Source organism: Symsagittifera roscoffensis, chromosome 4 (assembly GCF_963678635.1).
Source record: "Symsagittifera roscoffensis chromosome 4, txSymRosc1.1, whole genome shotgun sequence".
NCBI lineage: Eukaryota > Metazoa > Xenacoelomorpha > Acoela > Convolutidae > Symsagittifera > Symsagittifera roscoffensis.
The window spans coordinates 29,882,982-29,903,808 of record NC_087065.1 but is presented as its reverse complement, the minus strand read 5'-3'; the positions used below and the strand labels follow the sequence as shown (position 1 = coordinate 29,903,808).

General features: G+C 40.5%; 1 protein-coding gene across 1 annotated transcript in view; it reads right to left on the bottom strand.

Annotated features, from left to right (window-relative positions):
* The window catches only part of LOC134843761 (uncharacterized), a 103,025-nt gene that overhangs the window by 43,953 nt on the left and 38,245 nt on the right, over nt 1-20,827 (bottom strand). The window contains exons 16-18 of the mRNA XM_063860024.1: nt 6,983-7,081; nt 6,641-6,799; nt 1,910-2,083 (exon numbers count right to left, since the gene is read on the bottom strand). Coding sequence (XP_063716094.1) covers nt 1,910-2,083; nt 6,641-6,799; nt 6,983-7,081 — 432 coding nt within the window. The remainder of the gene's footprint in view (nt 1-1,909; nt 2,084-6,640; nt 6,800-6,982; nt 7,082-20,827) is intronic.

Below are 20,827 nucleotides of genomic sequence, written 5' to 3'. Positions count from 1 at the left end.
AGATCGGCTGAAGAGAGATAAAACAACTGATCGATAGACAAAGTTAAATTTGCTCTGAACGATAGTTCAAACTTGGTTTTGTCTTCTGTGTCTAGCAAGGTCAAGTGACCAGTCTTCTAGACGTTTAACATAAAATATACATAGTATAGATATCATATATATATATGTAATGAGTTTGTCGATCCCGACCGGATGACACTGAGGGTGAGGCAACAATTATCAGTCCGAAAATCACAAAACTGAATTGTAGCAGTCGAACGGCGGCTTAATAACAATTCGTATGCTAATAGCGATAATAACAGCTCGTATGCTGATTATTGCCAACGTGGAGATGAATGATTTTGACAGAAACTTAACGGAAATTAATATCTACAATACCTTGGTTGTGGCAACACACTTATGACGCTAGATGATTTGTTTACCTTATTAGAAAAGTGGTGATGGATGCTGAGGCATTGTCGTGAATTTGTGTTTCGCTGTTGTTGTTGCCCTCTTGGGTTTTGATTTCCACGTGGATATGGTCGGCCGCGGAAGCCACCCCGGACTCTCTGGTTGTTTTGACTATTCTGTTGATTATTTCTGCCACGTGTATTAACGTAGTGTACCGGCTCTTGTTTTGTGATTGTTGTTTGACCTCCAAACGAATTTTTCATGGTACGACTCTGTTCTATTCCTTTTCCTCGTCGTATCGCGTATTCGTAAGAATCTTGTGGGCTACGTGTTTGTGCTAGTAACTCTTCTGCAATCTTTTCGTTGTTCATGTGTGAGGTAAACATATTTTTTACCTACTCATCTTCTCGGTCGCCGCAGTCAGCCCGTGAGGCTAGTTCCACTAGGTCTGCATAGAATTGTTCCAAACTTTCTGCTTTCTTTTGTTTTCGGCAGATAAAATTATAACTTTCAAAAGCTATTATACGTGTCGTTATAAAAATGTCTTCCAATGTTGTCATAAATTCCTGCATGGTTACTGTATGCAGCTGTAGATTAGGTCGTTTTTGCTGTATCTGTCGTTTTCCTTCAGCGCCGAAACAAAAAAAGAGGTAGCTGCGCACTTTTGCGTCCGCTTCATCCCATCGAAAGGAGTTACACAAGACTCCTTTTTCGCGTGCTTTAATGACGTGGTTTTCCCAACCTACTCGTTTTTCTTGGTTCCGAACGTCTCGGTTCTTTCTCTGCGCCTCGGTTTCGCCTGTTACTTCGAGCTCATAAATTGGTTCTGATGATTCGACTAGTGGTGGTTTTGCTCGTAGTAAACTTCGGATTTCGATGCCATGCTTTGCAAACACAGCCATTTCTAGTATGGCTGCCCACTTGGACCATTCTAATAGTGGCTCTGCAGACGCTTTTTCCCAGAATGGGTTAATATTAAGTGGGTTTTTTGAATATCCTGATAGATGCGCCATGTCATACCGAGAGGTATGTGCTTCTAATTATTGAATCCGATTGGATCGATAAACAATAAAGATCGGCTGAAGAGAGATAAAACAACTGATCGATAGGCAAAGTTAAATTTACTCTGAACGATAGTTTAAACTTGGTTTTGTCTTCTGTGTCTAGCAAGGTCAAGTGACCAGTCTTCTAGACGTTTAACATAAAATATACATAGTATAGATATCATATATAAATATCCCAAATGGGTTTTTTGAATATCCTGTAATGAGTTTGTCGATCCAGACCGGATGACACTGAGGGTGAGGCAACAATTATTAGTCCGAAAATCACAAAACTGAATTGTAGCAGTCGAACGGCGGCTTAATAACAATTCGTATGCTAATAGCGATAATAACAGCTCGTATGCTGATTATTGCCCTCGTGGAGATGAATGATTTTGACAGAAACTTAACGGAAATCAATATCTACAAAAACTTGGTTGTGGCAACACACTTATGACGCTACATGATTTGTTTACCTTATTAGAAAAGTGGTGATGGATGCTGAGGCGAAGCAGTCGGCCTCACTCTCCTCGTCTTCCGAGAACAGCTCCTTGGTCTCCGAACTCCTCTTCTCCCCGTGCAGGATGCAAAACACCCTGTTCCTAGTCCCAGTTAGCATCATGTTGCCAGTTTCCACCGACAGAGCATAGCTAGTACACACCACAACTTCCATCACTCAACCACACGTAAAGGAAACAAGAATAGCCGGTTACTGTGCAGTTATCACAGAATGTTCCGACCATAGTTAAAACACATTCAAAAATCTACAACTTAGATATATTCGAACATCATAGTAAAACAAGCAAACTGGAAAACAGTTGTTGAAGAAAAATGACCAGCAAATCAAAACAAAATCATAAAGTTTTTTTTTGCAGGAAGTTTTGGAGTTTTAATTCTCAAAATGGCGTCAATAAAACTCCAAAAACTAAAGTTACTCTAGTAAAGCTAAAATTAAGTATTAATAAGACTGTTTGTATATCAGGGCAAAACCTTATATGTTCCGACTGTCCCTTAATTTATATTGTACAGTTTTTGTGGAAAAAAAATATTGAAAACCTATACATTTTGAAAAATATCTAAGTGTAAAATTCTGAGTCGTACCAAATTAATACGACCAATTAGCGAGCCTCAATTCAATTTGGAACAATTTTGTTGAGTGGGATAATTCGTCACGCATAAATAATTCGCGTTACGCTCTCAGCATTAAGAATAAACTCTTGAAAGCGCGCATAATTTCATCCAGAACATGACAAATTTGGCAATTTTCAAACCCCCAGAAATTTACAAACATAATCTGAGGTGAAAACTTTTGAAGTCGATATGTTCAATGGGGAAAAAAATTTTGTTGAAAAATAATATATCGATCGGTGCAAACAGACTCAATAAAAAACCACATAGAGCATACAAATTCCTTTTTCTTCAAAAGTCGGAACAATAAGCTATTGCCACGCCCTGAACGTTCCGACTGTCCAAAAACTGGTATCGAAAAGTTTTTAGGTATAGAAATACTAACTAACTACGAAATTTAAGCTGACTATTAAGAACCGTGAGTGGAATTAATAAGACCAATTAGCCTGTCTCACTTAAATTTGAAAAAATTTTGTGGTGCGGGATACTTCGCCACGCGTAAATAAGGCGTGTCAAATTTTGAGCATCAAAATATCATAGAGCTCTTTCAGTTACGCTAGTCTATTAGTGACCTTTTCACAGCAAAATTTAATAATCTGGTGATTAAATATGGTACCTGATTTTGAGTGGGACACAAAAACTAGAACTGTACATTATCGATTTCATACATACTAGCGCCCATCTGCAGCTAAAACATTCCTGAAAACAACAGCATTAATGCTAAACGGAAAAAAATGGCTGATCGGATGGCTTGTTGTTGGATGAATGAACGGATGGAAGGCTAATGTATCGACGTATGGCTGTATTGATTGAGGTAGGACCGGGTGGATAGGCACTTGGAAGAATGGATGGCTGGCTGGATGAATGGATGGATCAATGGCTAGATAGAGGGATGGCTATATCAATGGCTGGATTAAAAGATGGATGGCTGGACGGAAAATGGATGGATATTTGGCTGATTTGGTGGTTCCATCGATTGATGGTTGGTTGGATTGCTGAGGAGACAGATACAGACGGATAGCTGGTGGGATCGATGGATAACTGAGTAGATGGATGGCTGGATCGCTTGATGGATTGCTGGTTGCGTATATAGATAATAATGCCTTGGTGTAAAAAAAAAGGAAGGATAGATGGATGCATGGCTGGCTGGAATGATGAATGGCTGGCGATAGATAGATGCATAGAAAGCAGGCCGGTTGTATTGACGGGCGATGGAAGGCTGGATGAATTTCTGGCTGAATGAATGAACGGATGATGTATGGCTAGATAGATAGATGGCTTGATGGAAGGGCAGATGGCTGGATAAACGGCTGTGTGTAAGAATGGATGGTTGAACAGATCAAATGATAATTGGAAGAACTGTTAAAGGGATGATGTTTTGGTGGACGACTGGTTGGATGTCCAAATGGATGGATAGTTTAATGGATAAATGCTTGGATAGACAGCTGGACGAACGAATGGTTTGATGGATGGATGGCTCGATGAATGGATGGGTCGATGGCTGCATGAATGGGTGTCTGGGTACCTGAATAGATGGATGATTTGATAGATAGGGGAGGGATGGACGATGGATGGCTAGATGGATACGTGGCTAGATAGATGGGTGGTGTAATGTATGCTTTGTTGGGTGACTATATGGCCGACTGGCAAGATATATTGCTAGAGGAATGGATAGATCGCTTGAAAGTAGGCTGGTTGGGCCGATGGACGGTGGTTAGCTGGACGGAGGGCTTGAATGAGTGTTGGCATAAAAAAAACAGGCTAGATAGATGGATGGCTTTATAGATAGATAGCTAGCGGGAGTGATGACTGGAAAAATGCTTGGAAACAAACCGTAAAACTGGTTGCGCGATGGATGATAAGATGTATGGTTGGATATATTGCTGGTTGGCTAGATGAACAGAAGATAGATGACTAGATGTATGGATGGATGGCTTGAAAAACGAATGAAAGCTGGTTGTAAAGATGGCAGACTGGATAGAAAGTTGGATACATGGCTTGATATATTGTTGGTTGAAAAGATGAAAGGATAAAAGATCGCCAGATAGATAGATGCCCTTTCTTGCGCTACACTACTCTACCTTGCACCGCCTCGCCCTGTCCTGCCTCGCCCTTCCCTGCCTCGTACCTCCTCGCCCTGACCTGTCCGGCTAACCCTGACCTGCCTTGCGCTGCCCTTTCTTGCACCTCTTCACGCTACCCAGGCCTTGCCCCTGTTTACTCTACCCAGGCCTTGCCCCTCCTCGCCCCATCTTCGGCTTCCCTTCCCTGCCGTGCTCCTTTTTCCATGTGCACCCTTATCTTGCCTTACGCTGCCTCGCCCTGCCCTATCCTCGTTCTATCCTACCTAGCAATCCCTGCTCTGCCTTGCGCTTCCTCGCCCTGCCCTATCCAAGCTCTGCCCCTCCTCGGCCGGCTCTGCGCTGCCCTACCCTACCGTGCCACTCCGCACTGCCTTGTCTTGCGCTGCCCTTGCCCTGATCTACCTTGTCTTAGGCTACCCTTGCCCTGCACTGCCTTGTCTTGCGCTACCCTTGGCCTGCACTGCCTTGTCTTGCGCTGCTCTACCCTGCCCCTCCTCGACCTGCCCTGCCTTGACAACTTCTCACCCTGCCCTGCCTTGCACCTCCTCTTCCTGCTCTGCCTCACACTCCCTACCATGCCTTACCCTTTCTCGCGCTGCCCTGCGCTGAATTTCTGGTCAAAAAAGAAACTAAATTTTCCTGACTTATTATACAACTCATCCTTTCAGTTACTTAAGAAAGAGCATTGGACCAGCTAAACCTGCAACGAAAATCAAAAAGGCATATCAAATAACAAGAACAGCCAGTTACTGTGCAACTATAGCGGTTACTGTGAATCTTCGGACCATAGATTTTAAAAAAACTACAAGAATTTTTTCAAATTTGTGTAGTTTTTTCTGAGTGGTGTGATAAAAGGAACTGACGTAAAGTTTTCATTTAGAAACATTCAACAGTCATAGTAAAAAAGGCAAACAGGACAACAGATTTCAAAGCAAATGACTAGAAAAATAAAAGAAATCATAAAAAAATTTCTAAAAATTCAATTTTTTTGCAGAACTTTTTTGAATTTTTGATTCCCAAAATGGCATTGAAAATCTCCAAAATCTAACTTTACTCGAGTAAAATTAAAATTAAGTATAAATAAGCGGGTAGCTGATTTTGCGTGGAAAACAAAATGCTAGCTGATTTTGGGTGGAAAAAAAACTAAGAAAAAACTAAAACACCCGAATACAAAGTTTCTCCCCATATTTCAAATAATCGGAACCAGAACTCATTTTTAATTTAAAAATACACAATATTGCTTTATTTAAGACCCCCCCCCCCCCCCCCGAGCCCTGGCGCAAAACTGAGGCGAGGGCCTTTTTGTCAATTTTTTACCCCCGACCAAACTGATGCCAGGCACCTTCCTCAATGAATTTCAAAGGAATTTAGGATCAGGCTTGAAAATCAACTTTTCACGCTGCTTTAGGCAGAGGGATAAGTTTTGCATTCGATTGCTCTACGAGAATAATGTCTGTGCAAGATAATTTTAATGACTATGAGAATGATGCTAATGAGAAGAGTTGAAAATTCAGTCGGGAATAATAAGACCAATAGCCTAATTTTGGTTCCGAACAATTTTATGTGCCTATAATAATTCAAGTTACGATTTCAGAATTTTAGATACATTTTTTAAAAAGCCAACGAGCAATGTAAGGCGGATCAAAGCGCCTACAGGATGATGCGTAGCACTTCCGCTTCTAAACACAAAGATTTCAGAATCCATCCCCTCTCTACCATTTTCAATCAATAGTTTGTGTAAAAAAAACTAACAACCCCATTCAAAGAAACTCCTCACATTCTTCGAAAGATGGAACAACTCGAAAATTGCAGCAACGTAGTAAAGCAGTGATTAGAAATTTGTACTTAATTTTGTTTCGAGAGGGTAACGCCAGAATCAGATGATGTTGGCGCAGAAAAAAAAATCGATTAAATTGAGTTACCATTTAATTCATTTCTTTTATTACTTCACTAATCGCTATTTTAGGCTTTATTCTGGTATATGCAACTGCTTACCAGTAGTAGTTCTTGCAGCTGTTGTCAATCTGGTACACAATTTTGTCCAGCGAGTCTTGCGGTTTCTTCGACTGAGCCAGAATCTTCACAATGCTGGCCACTGTGAGTCCGAGAATCGCCAAAATTAGCAACAGCTTCCAGCCAAACAAGAAAGAATCGCTGGAATACAGAAGTTATTACAGGCAAACAGGTTCTTTTCAAATCAATGGAAAAATTAAAGAAGTCTTAAATGTGCAATCCAATTTTTCAAAATGTACTGAGAACCTTTTCGTAAAATAAATATTCGACTTAGGCGTCCTAGAATTGGGGATTATTTAATATAGATGATCGTCTAATACTTACCCATGTTCATTGTCAGTCGTTGTGAACAAGTCAACTTCCAGAGGTGCGTTTTGGAAAGAGGTGAAACCATTGTAGAGCCAGCCAAACTGAGAAGCACATCTGAAAAAGCCCATTTCCCTTCCACTCAGTTAAAGAGGTACTAGTGTGTAACGCACCTCCGGTACTCATAATAAACCGCATATATTGGAAATAAGATCTGCAGACAGCGCCCAACTACAGGGTTCGTAATTACAATTTTTGCAAAGTTCTTTATTTAAATTTTTAATGCAAATTTTAGAGGATCATAAAATTTTGCGAAGTTTTATATAAGTTCTTCAAAAATTTTTAAAATGAACTAAGAAAGGTCACATCTGGAAAGCTAAACGCAATTGAGCAATCGCATTTAAACGCAAGATTTGCAAGTTCTTCTTCTTCTTACGACGCGTTTACTGACGCATCGGTGTCAACATACGTTCGCCCCATCCGCCGTAGGAGCCGCTGGAGGTCGCCCGAGTGTTTGATGAAGTGGGCGTCGTCAGATCCTCCAAGTCGTCGTCTGATTTCTTCTCCTCATTGGCATTCATGCAACACATGGTGGACGGTATCTTCTTGGCCGCAGTCAGGGCAATATGGGGAGTCGGCTGCACCTATCTGAGCGAGGGTGGCCTTACAGAGTGATGACTGCCCCGTCCTGAACTGGTTGGTGGTAATTTCTTCCCTTCTGTTTCTACCGTGGTTTTCCTTCGCCATTTATCTTGTTGTTTCATGTTCGCCGTAGAAGGCTTTGTCTTTCCTTCTCCTCTCCCTTCCAATCGCTGCCTTTGCGGTATCCAGGCTGACAGGTCTGTTCTGTTGTGGGAGGTTAGCTGCTTCGTTGGCCGCCCGGTCGGCTCTTTTGTTACCGGCCACTCCGCAGTGAGAGGGGACCCAAAAAAAGGTGGTGTGTTTGATCTTGTTAAAGGCTTTCCAGATCTTGATGCCGCAGTCAGAGTCTTGGTTTTCTGGTCCCGTGGCGAGTTTCTCCATTGATTATTTGGAGTCGGTCATTATCGTCACCGTGTTGCCGTGATCTTCATCGAGTGTGCTGACGTACTCAAGGGCCATGCGGATGGCTTTAATTTCTGCTTGGTACGACGCGCAGAGACGTCCTGCGGGGGTCCTCAGAATGGTGCTCCAGCCTCGCGTCATGACGACGGCTGCGCCTCCTCCATCTGTGGTACCTCCTGTGGCCGACCCGTCTGGCCAGAATTCGATGTAGAACGGTTCTTCTTTTCTGATCTTATCCAGCAGGACGTTTTTTGCTTTCCTTCTTCCGTCTTTTGCTCTGCTCTTTAGCTTCATCTCAGCGAGGTCGGATCTGAAGTGGATGTCGTTGTTGGTTGTGTTTCAGGGGGCGATGCTGTGTTGGTTCGGTTCTCGGGTAACTTGTCGAGTTTGCTGACGCTATCGAACTCTTTTGCTATTCGCCTCCAACAGCCACGGAACTGTCCGTGCGCGTCGGTAGTATCCTCGTTGCCTCTGCGCCAGTACTCGTGGGTTCTGCTCTTCAGACGAGGTCTCGTCGAACTGTTGGCGGTGCGCCAGGCGGGGGTATCATGGGGCAGTCGCAGCATACGTTCGCGGAGGCAGGCAGCTCTCTCCTGGCTGACGCGTTTCGTCGGCGGAAGGTCAGCGCAGGCGAGCAGGGCCGGGACTCTCTTGACTCCGAGGCAGCCAGTGATGACTCTGGCACACTTGTTCTGCTGTGCCTCAATGGCGTCCCGTGTCGAGGGCTGGGCCTTGCTAAGCCAGACTCCTGAGGCGTAGTCGGCGACGGCTCTGGTGGTGGCGATGTAAGCGGAGCGGAGGTTGTTCTGGGAGGTTCCGGTGGAGCGACCAGCAATGGCTCTTCTTCTAGCAACCATTCTCCGTTTGACCTCTTTGGCATGGGCAGAGAAGGTGAGTTGACAGTCCAGTGTCAGGCCAAGGAAGACGGGGTTGGCTTCGTAATTCAGCCGTTGTTCGCCGAGTCTGAGGTCCACTTGCTTCTTCTTGTTGTTCTCCTTCAGGTCGAGCGTGAAGGTGGTATAGCAGCACTTATCCTTGCTGAGGCTGACTTTCCAGTAGGCGCATCAGTGCTCAATAACATCAAGAGCAGGTTGAACTCTGGTAGCAGCGAGCTCGAGGGACCTGTCAGTAACGACAGCAGCAGTAATGTCGTCCGCGAAGAGGCTAACTTCGGTGCTGGGGGCGGCCCCTTGGACGAGAAAGTTGAGGTCGTTGCAGTAACACAGCCAGAGGATCGGGGCGGGCACAGAGCCCTGGGTAGGCCTTCTCTGAACACACGGAGGCGGCTGAGGGTGTTCTTCTAGTTCACGCGCGCTCTCCTTGTCGGTCAGGAACCCTTTAATCCACCGTATCACGCACTCGGGGACACCGAGGTCTGTCAGCTTTTTTTCATGGCATTCTTCCACACTCTGTCGTAGGCGTTCGAGTAGTCGAGGAGCACCACTAACGATCTTCTGGGGGCCTGATCTTCAAGGCCGTCAAAGATGTCTTGAGTGATCCGGACGAGCTGTTGCTCGGTGCTGCGGCCTTTCCTGAAGCCTGCCTAGACGGGATGTATATAGGGATGATGGTCGCCACGCGCCAGGCTGACGGCGTTTTTCCTTTTTGCCAGGACCTGTTGAAGAGGGCTAGGAGAGCCTTGAGCGCCGGGTCGGGGAGCTGCTTCAGCATTTCGTTGCTCATGCCGTCGGGGCCGAGGCTTTTGCGTTTCTTCAGGTTCTTGATGGCCAGTTTAACCTGCCGTAGCGTGAAGACGCTGCAGGCTCCTTCCTTGTTGCAGTTACAGTCGCTCATCAGAGCCTTCGCAGCTTCTCTGTTGACCGGATTGTCTTCGCTGGTCCTGTCAACTCTAGAGATCCCTGCGTACAGCTGGCAGAAGAGGTCTGCCTTCTGTTTGTCGGTCACCGCGTCTTTGAGTCTGGTCCCGTTCTCGTCTGTTCTGGTGAGGGCGGCGGGATCACGGACGGAGGGGCCCTCTCCTCTGAAGCTCTTGAGGGTCTGAAAGAGGTCGGTGTCGACGTTCATTCTCGGGCACTTGTCATTCCAGTACTTTTTCTTCTCCAACTCGATTACCCTTTTCTTGTCTCTCCTTGCCTGTTGGAGTTCGTCCACATCTTCCTTATTGCCGGTTCTGTCCACTTTCCTTCTGGTCCTGTTACATCTCCGCTTTGCTTCGTCGCATTCCCGGCTTCCAGGGTTTGTTATTGCCGCCTCTGGGGATGTGCTTTTTGGCAGCTTCAATGATGGTGTTGGTCAGGGAGCGGTTCTGTTGTTCCAGGGACCCGCAAGGGGCGTCCCCGGTCTCCGTCACCTTGCTCCTGAATCCGCTCCAGTCAGCCTTTTTGTAGCTTTACTTCAGTGGTGGCTTCCCTCTCCTGGTCACCTTGTCGCCGTCGACGGTAAAGAGGATCGGGAGGTGGTCCGACCCAAGATCATCGATGGTGGTCCAGTTCTCTCTGATAATCTCCACAACGTCTTCAGAAGCGATAGGGACGTCAGGGCTCGACAGTCCTCCTGTCGCCGGATTGGACCGCGTATGTTTCTTGGTATCGTTGGCCGTTTGAAGACTTTTCCCCATCATCCAGTCTTCGATCTTACTACCTCTTTCGTCAGCATCTTGGAACTCGTCCCAGTCTCCGTGTGCGTTTAGGTCGCCAGCGATGATGCATCTGCGACCGGTGGGCAGACTGTTCAGCTGCTGCGTCCAGTCCTCTTCGGCTCTACTGCTCGTGGGAGGGATGTAGACGTTACTGATGGTGGTTTCCTTCTTGCCTCGGAGAGTGATCATGACTGCATCGGTCCGTTTGTTGGTTCCAGTTTCGATTCTGCTGTAGTCAACGTCTTCTCGGACAAGGGTGAGGACACCTCCTCTTCCTTTGCTGACGTAGAAGATCTCATCTTTCCTGGCCGCGATGACATAGCCCGATGGAGGCTTGTGCTCTTAATTCTCCATGAGGTGGGTCTCTTGGAGGAGGACAACAAGGGGCTTGTTAGCGTGGACCCTGTGGGCAAGCTCAACGTGCCTAGTTCTCAGCCCGTTGCAGTTCAATTGGAGAAACAGCTTCATCGAGTCGCCTTGGTATTTGTCCTTCTTTGTGTCAGGGGGATCAGTTTTCGTGGGGATTGCCCGGGTTGGCTGGATCGGGGAAAGTTTTGCGGTCTGCGCTGCCGTCTCGACGCACTTTGCGCAGTAGAAATTTCTGTTCCACTCCGCTGACTTCTTCAATCCGCTGCACTTCAGGTGGATCCAGCAACAGTCCCAGTTGTGGCACCACACCCGCTGTTGTCGTCCGTACGGCTTGGTGCATCTTCCACAGTTGGGCCCCGGTTTTGGCTCAATGCCGGTCATGATCAGCATGATCACAACAAGTTGACGGGACAGAGTTGCCGGCTTGCTGGTCTGTCCCCTTCCCAAAAACCCGACAGGTCTCGGGGACTCCCTTGGCGGATGGTTGTCGTAGCGGAGATATTCCGTCCCGGGCTTTTCTTCCCGGGTATGAGGTATTCTTTTTTGAAAACCAGAAAAAATTTCACATCTCGAAAACTACTAAGAAACTACTGAGCAGTCTTATTTGATGGCAATATTCGCAATCTTTGAAAGCACTCTGACAGCACACAACTACAGGGTTGAGAATTTCACTTTAGTGAATTATTTTGTAAATTAATTTTTCTGAAAATGTGAAAAAATCGATCACAAAAATCGCCGTATCTGGAAAAATGCAAGGTTTTGAGCAGTCATATTAGGAGGCAAAACTCGCAACTCCATAGAGAACGCTGACAGAGCCTCACTACAGAGATAGTAATTTAGCAGCCAAATTTAGAGGCAAAATTTGCAACCCCCTGAGAGTATTTTTGGTCCGTTTGTGAGTTTCAGATTCTACTTTCTATTTTCCAACAACTAATATTAAATGATTAAATTCAAAGTTGTGTTCTACAGCTAAACAGAAATACTTAGTATATAATAATAGTTCATATGGCTAAATCGTTGGTGCATTTCATATCGTTCAAAAATTTTTGAAAGAGTTTTAGGTATAGCCATCAAATTCTAGTTATAACAAGACTGCTCGTATTAGGGCGGAGCCCTGAATGCTCCGACTGCCCATTAAGGTTTATGGAGCAGTAATATCATTAAAAAATTAAAAGTAATAAAACAAAATAATTTTTTTTTTCAAAAATTTGAAATTTTTTATAAAAATCATCCCCCCACACGCCATATAAAGTACAAAAGGATAGATTTCGCTTCTTGTAACAAATCAATTATGGCAAATAAGCTTCGTTAAATCAACTTGGAACGATTTCTAAGACGGATTAACTCTCCGCTTACGCGTTAATAGCGCGAAATATATCGCGCGTTAATTGTCCCAAATTGGCCAAAATGGCAATCTTTAAACCCCCATAACTTTACGAAAAATGACCACAGGTGAAATATCTTTTCAAATTTGAGCTCAACACAACAGTACCTTTCGAATGATATAAAAAAATTCCGTCAAAAATGGCTAGTTAAAAAGTCGAAATTTGTCTGAAGAAAAAAAAACCCACCCCGAGCACAAATATTCAGTTACTTTCGTATCGAAAGTCGGAACAATTACTTTCGTATCGAAAGTCGGAACAACAAGTAATTCAGCCTGCTTTCTGATTTTCAATGGTGAATGTGCTGTTTCCGACATTAATATGGACACAACGCTCAAGGCTGATAAAATGATTACTAAAGGAAAATATATTAGACGTAGGAGCGAAATTGTCAAAGGAAATAAAAGCGGCAATGTTTTTTTCCACTGTGCGCCTTGAGAGAAGTCAATTAAACAAAAATAGCCAAAAACGTGACGTCTAAGGTGCTCTAAATGGAACCCTTTGCTTTTTGTTAGTCTTTTCTTCCGTCCTTTTGCTGGAAACGCTCGTCCTAGTACATATGGAGGTTGCATTCTGGTTCGTTTTTTGAAAAGAATTTTTCGTTACCTTCTGAGGCGATTACTCGGAAGCCGACATGATGCATCCGACACGCTAGATTTTCTCGAGCTTTTGGTATTTTGATAAAATAAAAGTTTAAATATTAATTACTGGCATAATTGATGATTTTTATTGAGAATTGATAAAATGCAATGAGTATTTGAGTATTAAGTCTGCACCAAACGCTCGCGTTGATCATGTTCAAAAGCGTAACTATTTGAGAATGAAAACAAGACGGCTCATATTAGGGCGAGGCCCTGGATGTTCCGACTGCCTTTTAAGGTCTATGGAGAGTAATAACCTGAAAAATTAATCTTCCGGTTTAAACTCAAAATATGGACTCTCAAAACCTTCTGGTTTTGGAGAAATCACGATTTTTCTGAAATTTGGAAAAGCCCTGAATGTTCTGCCTGCCTTTTAAGGTCTATGCAGCAAAAATAACGTACAAAACAAAACGTAATTTTTTTTTGGAATTTGAGATTTTTGTGGAAATCATCTTCCCAATTTCCATACAAAGTACAAGGTGATAGATTTCACTCCTAGTAATAAATGAATCATGGCAAAAAAGCTTCATTCACCCAATTTGGAACAATTTCCAAGACGGATTAAATCTCCTCTTACGCGTTAATAGCGCGAAATATATAGCTCATTACTTGTCCCAAATTGGCCAAAATGGCTATCTTTAAACACCCATAACATTACAAAAAATGATCACAGGTGAAAAATCTTTCAAATTTAAGCTCAACAATACTTTTTGAATGAAAAAAAATTCATCAAAAATGTCGAGTTAAAAAGAAAGTCGCAATTTGCCTGAAAAAAACCCCGAGCACCAATAATCCGTTACTTTAGATACGAAAGTCGGAATAACGAAGTTTATGATTTTTTATCACAATCAAAGTTTTCAAATGTGACCAGAAACTCGTTTTGAGATTAATGATTTTTCATGATTATCAAAGTTTTCAAATGGGACCAGAGACTCATTTTGAGTTTGGAGAAACAAAATTCAAAAATAAATTTTAAAAACCTGTTTTGGTTGTAAGAAACTGCGATTATTAAGAAACAGCAAAAAGCCAACTACGATAAATGATTTTTTTGGATCAACCGTACAATTTTTCCACAAATTGATTTGAGGGGGAGAAAATATGTATTTTTCAGAAATTAACTTTGAATATACTTTAAATTTATAAAAAAAAAATAGGTTTTTTATTTAGAGAAAATTGATTAGTTAGTTTAGGTTATTAACAGCATTCAAATGCACGCCACATAAAAATTGTGAAATTAATATCAAGTTTAATACGTTGCTAGGGGCAAATTCTACAGTTGCTCACTTTGGGGTGGATTGTACGGTTGATCCATTTTTTTCTCTTTATTTTTATCATTAGTAAAATTTTATATTTCTCGTTTGCTTGAAAATGATTGTTGCAATAAACTTTGGGTGCTCTCAATATAGGCATGAAATATGTCTTTCGTGTTTTCTCTCCACTGTCAATTTTAACAAGACTGCTCGTATCAGGGTGAAGCCCTGAATGTTCCGACTGCCTTTCAAGGTTTATGGAGCAGTAATAACATTAAAAAGTTCAATGAAATCAAACAAAATGAAAAAAAAAAAATTTCTAAAGATTGAAATTTTGTATGAAAATCATCCCCCCACATGCCATATTAAGTAGAAAAAGATAGGTTTCGCTCCTTGTAACAAACCAATTATGGCAAATAGGCTTCGTTCAACCAATTTGGAACGATCTCTAAGACGGATTAACTCTATTATGCGTTAATAGCGCGAAATATATCGCGCGTTAATTGTCCCAAATTGGCCCAAATGGCAATCTTTAAACCCCCGTAACTTTACAAAAAATGATTACAGGTGAAATATCTTTTCAAAATTGAGCTCAGGACAACAATACCTTTCGAATGATATTTAAAAAATCCGTCAAAAATGGCTAGTTAAAAAGTCGAAATTTGTCTGAAAAAAAAACCCACCCCGAGCACAAATATTCCGTTACTTTCGAAAGTCGGAACAATAATAATTGATAATAATTGAGTTAGACTTAATTTGATTTCGGAGAAATAAATTATCTTTCCTTTTCTTTCGTTCTGTTAAAAAAAAGGAATTTTCGCACGAGAAAATAGAACGATCCGCATAAGCGGTCAGTTGCTTTATTTTACGAGAAATCGTGAAAGATCCGTCATCATGTATATGGAGTTAACCACAAGGTTAAACTCAATGTTACCTATTTTTTAGTCGCCATCATGCAACATTCATTCAAGATAGGCGGAAAATACGTTGTGCTTACCTTTTCGTAAAGAAAAGGGGAAATAGTATTGTCGCGTTAAGTGGTTACGCTCCTGCCCTAATCATCTTAGTCGTTTTTTCAAGTCCTTAATTAAAAGTTATGTAAGTTCGATTATTTCCATCCGGTTGTTAAATAATACGATGAAGCTGGCCGTGTTGACAGCTAATAGTTCTGATGTTCAGAAGCCATAATTGAAACGCCAAAAAATCTGATTTTGTTTCGGGCTCACAAAAGTCAGCAAGGCTTGGGAAGTAGCAAATTTCATCCAGAGCTGGCTGATTTTTTAAATCGAAGTTTGCTCAACGTGGAATGGTCTTTCGTAGTTAAACCCTTATTTCTTTTATGCTTGTGAGCCTTTTTGTTCGCTGTGCTGCTGGTGTCCAATATCGTTCAACCTCTTTTGTTGTAGAATTTTTATTCTGATTTTTTTTTTCAATTCGCAAATATTGACGTTTTTGCGTTGAAATAGTTTGTTTTCAGGATTCAAATTTTTCTCTTCGCGCCTAATCGTAGGGATCTTGCTTAACTGTTTTGGTTATGCAGTATAAATGTTTGAATTTTCTTCTCTCTTATGTCTTCGTTTTTGTAACGATAATATTGATTGCCAAATTAGAAAAAGTGATTTGTTAATTGCAGAAAAATAGTTGATGAAAAACTACTAAAATGTTTGAATTGTCTATGAGGGTCAGGTTATCGGCTTTTTAAAAAAAAAACGGTGTGAAAAAATTGATCAAATTTACAAACTTCTTAGGTTTTTGAAAAAGCCAGGCTACCAAATTATGGAAATCAACCATTTCAATTGTAAAGTCTACAATTGTTGTTGATGTGGCGATAAGTGCTTCGATCGGCCAAAAAGGCATTTTTGTTGAGGTAAAGCGCAGTTCAGAAGAATGTGATGGTAAAATGTGAGGTTTTTTTTCTGATAGTTTTTCCTTTTTGTTACCGTAATCACGAAGACAATTAAATAAGGCTTTGAAGTAAAACTTGCGTTTTTTCTTTAATGGCAACATAGGAACTGTCCGAACAATAGCTTGGAAGGCGCATAGTGGATATTGTTGAACAGGGAATTGAGATAAAATTCAAACGGAGGGACTTGAGATCACAACATGTTCTTTTTGAATAGTTTTTTCATTTTATGAATTGGTAGATGAATGAATAGAGTGCATTGGAGATCGAGACGGACTAAAAACGCAGAAGAAGTGGTGAAGATTGCTGCTAATTTGGCAAATTAGGCAAGATTTGCAACCCCCTGAGAGTATTTTTGGTCCGTTTGTGAGTTTCAGATTCTGCTTTCTATTTTCCAACAATTAATATTAAATGATTAAATTCAAAGTTGTGTTCTACAGCTAAACAGAAATACTTAGTATATAATAATAGTTCATATGGCTAAATCGTTGGTACATTTCATATCGTTCAAAAATTTTTGAAAGAGTTTTAGGTATAGCCATCAAATTCTAGTTATAACAAGACTGCTCGTATTAGGGCGGAGCCCTGAATGCTCCGACTGCCCATTAAGGTTTATGGAGCAGTAATATCATTAAAAAATTAAAAGTAATAAAACAAAATAATTTTTTTTTCTTCAAAAATTTGAAATTTTTTATAAAAATCATCCCCCCCACACGCCATATAAAGTACAAAAGGATAGATTTCGCTTCTTGTAACAAATCAATTATGGCAAATAAGCTTCGTTAAATCAACTTGGAACGATTTCTAAGACGGATTAACTCTCCGCTTACGCGTTAATAGCGCGAAATATATCGCGCGTTAATTGTCCCAAATTGGCCAAAATGGCAATCTTTAAACCCCCTTTAACTTTACGAAAAATGATCACAGGTGAAATATCTTTTCAAATTTGAGCTCAACACAACAGTACCTTTCGAATGATATAAAAAAATTCCGTCAAAAATGGCTAGTTAAAAAGTCGAAATTTGTCTGAAGAAAAAAAAACCCCACCCCGAGCACAAATATTCCGTTACTTTCGTATCGAAAGTCGGAACAATTACTTTCGTATCGAAAGTCGGAACAACAAGTAATTCAGCCTGCTTTCTGATTTTCAATGGTGAATGTGCTGTTTCCGACATTAATATGGACACAACGCTCAAGGCTGATAAAATGATTACTAAAGGAAAATATATTAGACGTAGGAGCGAAATTGTCAAAGGAAATAAAAGCGGCAATGTTTTTTTCCACTGTGCGCCTTGAGAGAAGTCAATTAAACAAAAATAGCCAAAAACGTGACGTCTAAGGTGCTCTAAATGGAACCCTTTGCTTTTTGTTAGTCTTTTCTTCCGTCCTTTTGCTGGAAACGCTCGTCCTAGTACATATGGAGGTTGCATTCTGGTTCGTTTTTTGAAAAGAATTTTTCGTTACCTTCTGAGGCGATTACTCGGAAGCCGACATGATGCATCCGACACGCTAGATTTTCTCGAGCTTTTGGTATTTTGATAAAATAAAAGTTTAAATATTAATTACTGGCATAATTGATGATTTTTGTTGAGAATTGATAAAATGCAATGAGTATTTGAGTATTAAGTCTGCACCAAACGCTCGCGTTGATCATGTTCAAAAGCGTAACTATTTGAAAAATGAAAACAAGACGGCTCATATTAGGGCAAGGCCCTGGATGTTCCGACTGCCTTTTAAGGTCTATGGAGAGTAATAACCTGAAAAATTAATCTTCCGGTTTAAACTCAAAATATGGACTCTCAAAACCTTCTGGTTTTGGAGAAATCACGATTTTTCTGAAATTTGGAAAATCAATCAAACTTTTTAAAAAACGCTGCTCATATCAGGACAAAGCCCTGAATGTTCTGCCTGCCTTTTAAGGTCTATGCAGCAAAAATAACGTACAAAACAAAACGTAATTTTTTTTTGGAATTTGAGATTTTTGTGGAAATCATCTTCCCAATTTCCATACAAAGTACAAGGTGATAGATTTCACTCCTAGTAATAAATGAATCATGGCAAAAAAGCTTCATTCACCCAATTTGGAACAATTTCCAAGACGGATTAAATCTCCTCTTACGCGTTAATAGCGCGAAATATATAGCTCATTACTTGTCCCAAATTGGCCAAAATGGCTATCTTTAAACACCCATAACATTACAAAAAATGATCACAGGTGAAAAATCTTTCAAATTTAAGCTCAACAATACTTTTTGAATGAAAAAAAATTCATCAAAAATGTCGAGTTAAAAAGAAAGTCGCAATTTGCCTGAAAAAAAACCCCGAGCACCAATAATCCGTTACTTTAGATACGAAAGTCGGAATAACGAAGTTTATGATTTTTTATCACAATCAAAGTTTTCAAATGTGACCAGAAACTCGTTTTGAGATTAATGATTTTTCATGATTATCAAAGTTTTCAAATGGGACCAGAGACTCATTTTGAGTTTGGAGAAACAAAATTCAAAAATAAATTTTAAAAACCTGTTTTGGTTGTAAGAAACTGCGATTATTAAGAAACAGCAAAAAGCCAACTACGATAAATGATTTTTTTGGATCAACCGTACAATTTCTCCACAAATTGATTTGAGGGGGAGAAAATATGGATTTTTCAGAAATTAACTTTGAATATACTTTAAATTTATAAAAAAAAAAATAGGTTTTTTATTTAGAGAAAATTGATTAGTTAGTTTAGGTTATTAACAGCATTCAAATGCACGCCACATAAAAATTGTGAAATTAATATCAAGTTTAATACGTTGCTAGGGGCAAATTCTACAGTTGCTCACTTTGGGGTGGATTGTACGGTTGATCCATTTTTTTCTCTTTATTTTTATCATTAGTAAAATTTTATATTTCTCGTTTGCTTGAAAATGATTGTTGCAATAAACTTTGGGTGCTCTCAATATAGGCATGAAATATGTCTTTCGTGTTTTCTCTCCACTGTCAATTTTAACAAGACTGCTCGTATCAGGGTGAAGCCCTGAATGTTCCGACTGCCTTTCAAGGTTTATGGAGCAGTAATAACATTAAAAAGTTCAATGAAATCAAACAAAATGAAAAAAAAAATTTCTAAGATTGAAATTTTGTATGAAAATCATCCCCCCACATGCCATATTAAGTAGAAAAAGATAGGTTTCGCTCCTTGTAACAAACCAATTATGGCAAATAGGCTTCGTTCAACCAATTTGGAACGATCTCTAAGACGGATTAACTCTATTATGCGTTAATAGCGCGAAATATATCGCGCGTTAATTGTCCCAAATTGGCCCAAATGGCAATCTTTAAACCCCCGTAACTTTACAAAAAATGATTACAGGTGAAATATCTTTTCAAAATTGAGCTCAGGACAACAATACCTTTCGAATGATATTTAAAAAATCCGTCAAAAATGGCTAGTTAAAAAGTCGAAATTTGTCTGAAAAAAAAACCCACCCCGAGCACAAATATTCCGTTACTTTCGAAAGTGGGAACAATAATAATTGATAATAATTGAGTTAGACTTAATTTGATTTCGGAGAAATAAATTATCTTTCCTTTTCTTTCGTTCTGTTAAAAAAAAGGAATTTTCGCACGAGAAAATAGAACGATCCGCATAAGCGGTCAGTTGCTTTATTTTACGAGAAATCGTGAAAGATCCGTCATCATGTATATGGAGTTAACCACAAGGTTAAACTCAATGTTACCTATTTTTTAGTCGGCATCGTGCAACATTCATTCAAGATAGGCGGAAAATACGTTGTGCTTACCTTTTCGTAAAGAAAAGGGGAAATAGTATTGTCGCGTTAAGTGGTTACGCTCCTGCCCTAATCATCTTAGTCGTTTTTTCAAGTCCTTAATTAAAAGTTATGTAAGTTCGATTATTTCCATCCGGTTGTTAAATAATACGATGAAGCTGGCCGTGTTGACAGCTAATAGTTCTGATGTTCAGAAGCCATAATTGAAACGCCAAAAAATCTGATTTTGTTTCGGGCTCACAAAAGTCAGCAAGGCTTGGGAAGTAGCAAATTTCATCCAGAGCTGGCTGATTTTTTAAATCGAAGTTTGCTCAACGTGGAATGGTCTTTCGTAGTTAAACCCTTATTTCTTTTATGCTTGTGAGCCTTTTTGTTCGCTGTGCTGCTGGTGTCCAATATCGTTCAACCTCTTTTGTTGTAGAATTTTTATTCTGATTTTTTTTTTCAATTCGCAAATATTGACGTTTTTGCGTTGAAATAGTTTGTTTTCAGGATTCAAATTTTTCTCTTCGCGCCTAATCGTAGGGATCTTGCTTAACTGTTTTGGTTATGCAGTATAAATGTTTGAATTTTCTTCTCTCTTATGTCTTCGTTTTTGTAACGATAATATCGATTGCCAAATTAGAAGAAGTGATTTGTTAATTGCAGAAAAATAGTTGATGAAAAACTACTAAAATGTTTGAATTGTCTATGAGGGTCAGGTTATCGGCTTTTTAAAAAAAAACGGTGTGAAAAAATTGATCAAATTTACAAACTTCTTAGGTTTTTGAAAAATCCAGGCTACCAAATTATGGAAATCAACCATTTCAATTGTAAAGTCTACAATTGTTGTTGATGTGGCGATAAGTGCTTCGATCGGCCAGAAAGGCATTTTTGTTGAGGTAAAGCGCAGTTCAGAA